Below are 7559 nucleotides of genomic sequence, written 5' to 3'. Positions count from 1 at the left end.
ACCTTATCTATATAATCTTATCTTATCTATTATATAGATAGGGTCTTATGTATTATATATATAAGGTCTTATTTATTATATAAATAAGGTTACGTAACCACTACTACGTATTACCTTAAAAAATTCATCTCCTTTTTCCCCCTCTTTTTCTATTATAATATCGTATATTCTTATTATTTAGAGCTTTATATACGGAGGTTAAAATAAGCAGTGGATTTATAGTAACAGACATTCGTAATAATCAAGGGAGAGAAAACCTTATAGTGATATATCTATATAGGATATCTGCAGCTAAGATCGTGGCGTATGCATACTACTACGCGGGCTCGCGTAACCTCCTAATTGGGTTTAGGACGCTTGTAAATAGTAGACAGGCCGCTTGCAAATAGTGGTACTTATCTTCCTAACTCCTACCTTATCGATCAACATCTTTAATCTATGTCGTCAATCTACGTCGTCAATCTACATCATCAACCTACGTCGTCAATCTACGTCGTCAATCTACGTCGTCAATCTACGTCGTCAATCTACGTTATCAATCTACGTCGTCAATCTACGTCGTTAACCTACACAATAGGAGGCGGCGCGTTCGTTATCTCGTCATAGAAATAAGATAGCCGTGGGCGTGGGCGTGGGCGTGGGCATAGGCGGCGTGGACGGCGTGGACAAGGAAGGGAAGAGGCGCTACTATTGTCGTATAGGCTGGCCCAAGGCAGGTCCGGAGCGGGTTATTCCGGGCCCGAAAGTGGGAGTGGATCTGCCGCAGGAATAAGGGCAGGAACTTAGCACTACGATCAGAGATTTCCATAGAGTTAATTAAATTAATAGATCGATCGCTTATTTTATGTTATTAAGTTATACGCTGTTTATAATAATTAAGAGTCTTATTTTTTTATACTCGATAACCTATTAAAGCTATTTACGCTAAGCTGCCTATAGCTATAACCACTATAACCTTAAATACGACTATCTATATAAGCCACGAAGACTAGGAGCTATAGAAGCGCCTTTATAAAGTCAGGGCCCGTAGTAACGGAGTCTAGGACTTCCTACGCCCTAACCATCTAGCCCCTAGACCATAGTAAGCCACCCGTCCCGAATTTACCTCCTATAGCTCTATCGCTAACGTTAACGAATAACGTATTAATATATCCGAGCTAACGGTTATAGGTAAGGCCGCCTATACCTAAGACTACCGCCGATATAAAGAAGATTATAAAGACTATAAAACCTATTAAAAGGGTATTAACGGTATACTTAAGTAGCTAGAAGAGTCTATCGCCGCGAAAAGACGGAAGGCCCTAATAAAGGGCACGACCCCGGAAAAGATCTATATAGCAGTATAAGCCGATACCGTACCCTATATCACGACCTATATAAAAGGCTCCTAAAAGAACTACGATCTATATCAGAATAAGCCGCCTACTAACCCCCGGAAGGTAGGCGCCTAGCTAAACGATTAGCAGGACCGGCTTTAGGACTATTATAACGTCGGGATATATAATAAGCCCCGGGAGATTTAGATTAACGACTTCTTTAACGCTATACGACCTACCCTAGGTAACTAGGTAGATATAAAGGAAGTAACGCTAGACCTTAAAACAGTATCGGCGATAACCCTTATCGCGGAAAGGAAAAAGGCGGCGGAATAACTTAATATACCGCTTACTTAAAGCCATAGAACTATAGCCTTCCCGGCCCTAAACCTTAAAGGAGGCGACGATAAAGGGCCGTAGCAGACTAGCAGGGCCGACTAAGCCGGAGCCTAGCGGGGCCGTAGTGCCTACCCTAAAGGCAAGTTAACTAACCGTATAAGCTCTAAGCGCCGATAATCCCTATTCTATAAGGATAAGTGCCCCGCGTGCTTCCATCGCGGCCACGATCTCTAGGGCTACTAGATACTATTCCTAGAGTTAGCACCAGAGGGCTTCTAAGCTAACGACTCGGTTAGGAGGCTTATAGAGAAGTCCCTTAGGATAGACCGGGACCTATAGGGCGCTATAAAGAAGATTAGGTCCCGGAATAAAAAGAAGAGGTCCGCCGTTACCGACCATAAAGTGACTAATAATAATAGTAAAGTTAATGGCGGTGGTAGTAACAGCGATAATAATAACAAAGTCTTCGAGGAGGCGTGACTATATACGGCTATAAAAGACGCTAATAACGGAATAGAGCCACGCCGGTTAAAAGCCCCGGCGGCCGCCCTCTTAGCCGCTATATATCCTTTATATTAGTCCGCTATATTAGACTTAGGTACTATATCCTATATTTTCTATAATAGAAGCAGATTTACGGATTTTAGACCGGCCCGGCCCGATAACGTTATAATCGCCGGCACTATAACGGTGCCGATTGAAGGGTATAGAGACGTTATTATGATAATAGAAGGAATAGCCGGCCAGATAAAGTTCCGGTTAAAAAATATAGCCCACTACGAAGATTTTATCTATAACTTAGTCTCTAATAAGAAGATACGTTAGAGCGGTTACTAGTAGGATTAGGAGCCACTAAACGACTATATACGCCGCCGTGATCGATTAATTCTTTATAAGCTAAGTGTCCACTACGATTAAACCATTATAGAGCTGTTTTTAGTTACTAACGCCCCTACCGCCACTACTCTTCTAGCCTCGAATCTACTAATCCGAAAGCCGATTAAAAGGGCAGCCAGCTAAGCCGACGGTAATCTATGGCATCTCCGTTTAGGGCAAACTAGCCCTAACATAATAAAATAGCTAGAAGAGCAGTTATAGGGCGTTAAACTAAAGGGGCTAGGAATAGTAGAGTATAACGCCTACGCTTAATCGAAGATAAGTCGTTAGATTAGCCGGCGGACCCGTATAGTTCTAAGCTATGCCGGTAAGAGGTAGGCGATCGATTTCACGGAGTTACTACTAACCGCCGAGGGCTATATACGGATTATGTTCTTCACGGATCGATATAGCGGATTCGTGGCCTGCTACGTTATAACGTTAAAGAGGGCTTCCGATATCTATATAGTTATAAACCAATATATCTAATGGGTTTAGAGTTAATTTAACCGGCAGGTACGGGTCTTTAAGTATAATAACAAATTAATATAATCGCTTGAAATACAGAGCTTAGCTAAGGGTTTTAGCATCTAATTAGAGTCCTCTTTAGTAAAGACCCCTGTATAGAACGGTGGTGCCGAAAGATCTAGGGCTATTATAGTATAGAAGGCACGAGCTATACGAATATACTCCCGATTACCTGATTTCCTGTGGGTTAAAGTCGTTCCTACTACCGCTTATATATAAAACAGAACGCCTAAATAACGCCTTAGCTAGAGGATCCCGTTTAAGGTTATCTATTAACGTAAGCCGTAGCTAGGCCACCTTCGGGCCTTTAGCTATAAAGCTTTTCCTATAGCCAGAGCAGCCCTAATAAGGTCTAGAAAGCTTTAGAATCGACTAGCGCGGCGGGCCTATATCGGCTACCTTATAGGATACGATTTAACTAAAATTTACCGTATATAGGTTCCTGGCCTTAAAAGGAACGGTATCCTTTATACACGTAACGTTATCTTTAATAAAAAAGAGTATTTTAATAACAGTCTTAAAGCCCTAAAGGACGATTTACGTTAATTAACGGAAGAATAGCTGGCGAATATTATTAATTAGATCCGCCTGCCAGAGTTATATAAAATTAAGTAAGGCGAGCCGTAAGATAAGGTAGCCGATACGTTTATAATAGTATACTTCGAGCCTATTCTCTAGTCGGGTAGCGAGGTTAACGAACCTCTCCTAAGGGCTACGCCTACCGGCCTCGAGGCTTAGGGGGTAGAACCGTTTATAGCGCCTAGGAGGCCGGAACGGTAGGAGGAGCTTATAGACCCTACGAGGCCGGAGCTAGAAAAAGACTCTTTTATGGCCGCGATTAATCACTAACGCCTAGATAGTCACCTTCTAACTCTCCTAGAAACCCCTCCTTAGGCAGGGCTTATAGCGGCTGCTTTTACGGGCTATATGCTTATAAAGCAGGGGGGAGCTAAATTTCGAAGCTATAGCAGTAACCGAGTCTGGATCTCTGCTTTTAACGCAGGAAGATATACCCTATTAGTCCGTAATTTAAATAGTAAGCCGCTAACAAAGTTAAAAATCAAAAAGGCACTTAAGAGACCCTACCGTAAGATATATCGTAAGTAACTGCCGGCCCCTCTAAGAAGTTAATAAGACCTTAAAAACTATTTATATAAAATCCTGTTCCGATAAGCCTAAAGGGATCACCTAAAGAGTTATAAAGAGATAGGCTCGTGGATCGCGGTGCCGAAGGATAGGGCGAAGGGGTATTAAGTGCTTAGCTATATATAGGTGATAACCTATAAGTTTAATAAGCACGGCTTCTTATAGAAGTGTAAGGCTAGATTAATAGTCCGCGGAGATTAATAGTATTAGGACTCGTTAAAAGATATATATATAGCCACTCTCGCTAATCGCTCCTTTAGATCGTTAATAGCGATCGCTGCTCGCTTTAACCTATCTCTGATATAGTATAATATTATTAACGCTTTTATATATACCCCTCTGCCCCACGATATATATATATACTGTTCCCGCCTAGGACGGTGGTGCCGGGTTAATTACTATTACTAAAGAATCCGTTATACGGGCTACGGGAGTCTCTATTACTATAGCAAAAGCATATTATAGAAGTGTTAAAAAGAGACGGGCTTAAGATAGTGCCGTAAAAGCCCTGCTGCTTTATACGCCGGGGGCTAATCCTATTCCTCTATATAGACGATATCGTGATCGGCTTTAAGGAAGACTTTAGGGAAGAGATAGGATAGGCTATCGCGAGCCTATAAAAGCACTACGCCCTATAAGGCGGGTAGCCACTATAGTGGTTCCTTAGGATTAAGGTTATTCGGGACCGTCCCTCGAGGAGGATATAGCTATTATAACGCGATTATATCATAAAGGTAGGATATCTATTATTAACGGCATCTAACTATAAGCCTATAAGCCCTATAAAGCCAGTAGAGCTGCTGGCGTACCCAGGGAAGTCTACTACCGTTAAAAGCTATTAATAAAAGATAGGATTAGTTCTATACGCCGTAGTGATTATACGCCCCGATATCGCCTTTAGAGTATCACGACTCTATAGATTTAATATAAATCTAAGCCGTTAGTATCACGAAATAGCCGACTATTTAATCCGATATCTACTAGCCACGCAGACCTACGCCTTAGAATTAGGTGGTGGCGACTCTATTAAGGTGTTTACCGACGCGTCCTTTACGGATAATTTAATTAACCGAAAAAGCAGCTAGGCTTTTATAATACGCTTATTTAGAGGTATAGTAGCCTGGCGAGCTACTAAGTAAGTAACGGTGATAACGTTAATAATAAAGGTAGAGCTGCCCTCGCTGGTATAAGGTGCGAAGGAAGGGATATTCACGAAGAGACTATTAGAGGCGATAGGTGTGATATTCGACGATCCACGATTAAAGATACGATACGATAATAGCTAAACGATATGCCTACTAATAACGGAGATCGCTTAATTAAACACGCGATTATGGTACGTGGATATATATAACTACTGGTTACGAGAGGCGTAGCAGTATAGAAGGATTGAAGTTAGCTACGTTATAAGCGCCGATATAATCGCTGATGGATTAACGAAGGCCCTATCTAAGGAAAAGCTTATAAGCTTTAGGGAATAGGTGAGAGTAATAGATATACAGGGACGTCTTTATATAAATAAGCTAGAGGAGATCTTACCGGAGTATCTAGAAAAGCTAGAAGAGAAGTTCGATAGAAGCTACGTGGACGTTATAGAAGGGGATATATCGATAGAAGAAGCCTATAAATAACGTTAAATAAGTAACTATTATATAGTTATTTAGTTAGGGGGGTGTGTCGTATAGGCTAGCCTAAAGCAGGTCCGGAGCGGGTTATTCCGGGCCCGAAAGTGAGAGTAGATCTGCCGCAGGAATAAGGGCAGGAACTTAGCACTACGATCAGAGATTTCCACAGAGTCAATTAAATCAACAGATCGATCGCTTATTTTACGCAATTAAGTTATACGCTGTTTGTAACAACTATTACCGCTATTAGCTTCGAACTAATAAGCTTGTCTGTTAATACAACGCAATTAATCCGGGCGATCAAATTATTTAACTTATTAATAGACGTTATTGTGGTTTACGACCGTCGTTACTATATTGGTATTCCAAAGAGTCTATCTACGTGCGTTGTATATATAAACTATAGTCGGAATAACTAAGTGGTATAGTCGGAATAACGGGCCTCTATTAGTATTAACTGCCTTAATAAAGCCGGCGATAGCACGGGGGCTAGCCGTTATATTGCCTATACCCGAGGCTATTAGTAATATATCGCTATAGGTTCGCCGACTCTTCGGCGATTTTCCTATACTAATTAGTTATTAGATCCCGGACTCTATGCTAGGTGCTACTTAGTTACTATAGAATAGCAGTAAGCGTATTTATATAATAGATAATAATTTAACGCTAATAGCCCGGCGCTACTCCTATAAGCGTATCTCTAAGGCGTATAAATAGTTCCGCGTGGTTATAGACCGCGGTAAAAAGAAGCTTACCGCTAAGGATATAAGTTCTTTTTCCGGTCACTAACCGTTCGGCTACATTCCTAATAGTTAATAGTCGTAGATATTAGTTTAAGATAAAATTTCATCCTTACGCTTTATAATAACGGTCGGCTTTAAACACCGTTTTAGCTATATTAACGACGCCGAGGCGTCGGCGTTATTAAACTAGACTCGTCCTCCTTAGGAGGGCGACCTTCGCGACGTTAAGTCGCTTATCTCTTTTATTAAGGACCTAGCGATAAACAGTTACTATCCCTTTGATCGTGAAGATTGTTCATATAGCCTTAAGGCCTTTGCGCCCCTAGATAGGCTTACCGACCTATTGCGGCCGTTAATAACCCTTAACGCCCCGCTCTGGTATATTATTTCGCTAATCGCTTAGCGGCTACTCGCTATAGCTATACTGCCTCCGCTAACAGCGATAATAATCCTTTTACCGATAGCTCTAATAAGGCTATTAAGTCTGCCCCTTATCCCGCCACGGCCTATCCCCGCTATCCTGCTCGTCGCCCGGCCCCCGCCGCCTTATCGGCTAATAACCAGGCTAAGCCTTCCGGCAACGCTAATTACACGCCGCCTAGCTATATCTCTTCCGATAAGGAAGATATTCCTTATCGCTATATTCCTATCCCCGTTATTATATATCCGCCGCCCCGTCGGCTACTAATAATAACTATACTATCGCGGCTACTAAGGTCGAAGACAAGACCGACTTCTACGGTTTTAGTAACTAATTTTCTCGCCGAGTAATCGCCGGTAATAATCGCCCGAGATAGCGTTAAACTTTATACTAATAGTTTCGAATTTTTAGACTAGTCGCGGCTTAACTCTGTTTATTTAGTTATTACTAAGGAGAGGTCCTTATAACCCGAAATTAAGTTTTTATTTTTTATGTCCGACGACCCTTCGGCGCCTTATACTATCTTATAATCGTCCTACTTTTTATATATATGCTTTTTATACTT

General features: G+C 41.6%; 1 protein-coding gene across 1 annotated transcript; it reads left to right on the top strand.

Moving 5' to 3' along the window:
- Nucleotides 1–438: 438 nt before the first annotated feature.
- ACRALDRAFT_1093813 (uncharacterized protein) lies at nucleotides 439–772 on the top strand (the record flags this gene model as incomplete). Its single annotated transcript, XM_071019697.1, has 2 exons — nucleotides 439–544; nucleotides 648–772. The coding sequence occupies 2 exons, from the start codon at nucleotides 439–441 to the stop codon at nucleotides 770–772; spliced, it is 231 nt and encodes a 76-aa protein (XP_070875154.1).
- Between the last annotated feature and the right edge of the window lie 6787 nt (nucleotides 773–7559).

Source organism: Sodiomyces alcalophilus, assembly GCF_042370955.1.
Source record: "Sodiomyces alcalophilus JCM 7366 unplaced genomic scaffold ACRALscaffold_4, whole genome shotgun sequence".
NCBI lineage: Eukaryota > Fungi > Ascomycota > Sordariomycetes > Glomerellales > Plectosphaerellaceae > Sodiomyces > Sodiomyces alcalophilus.
The sequence above is the reverse complement of the archived record's forward strand: the minus strand, read 5'-3'. Positions and strand labels throughout refer to the sequence as shown.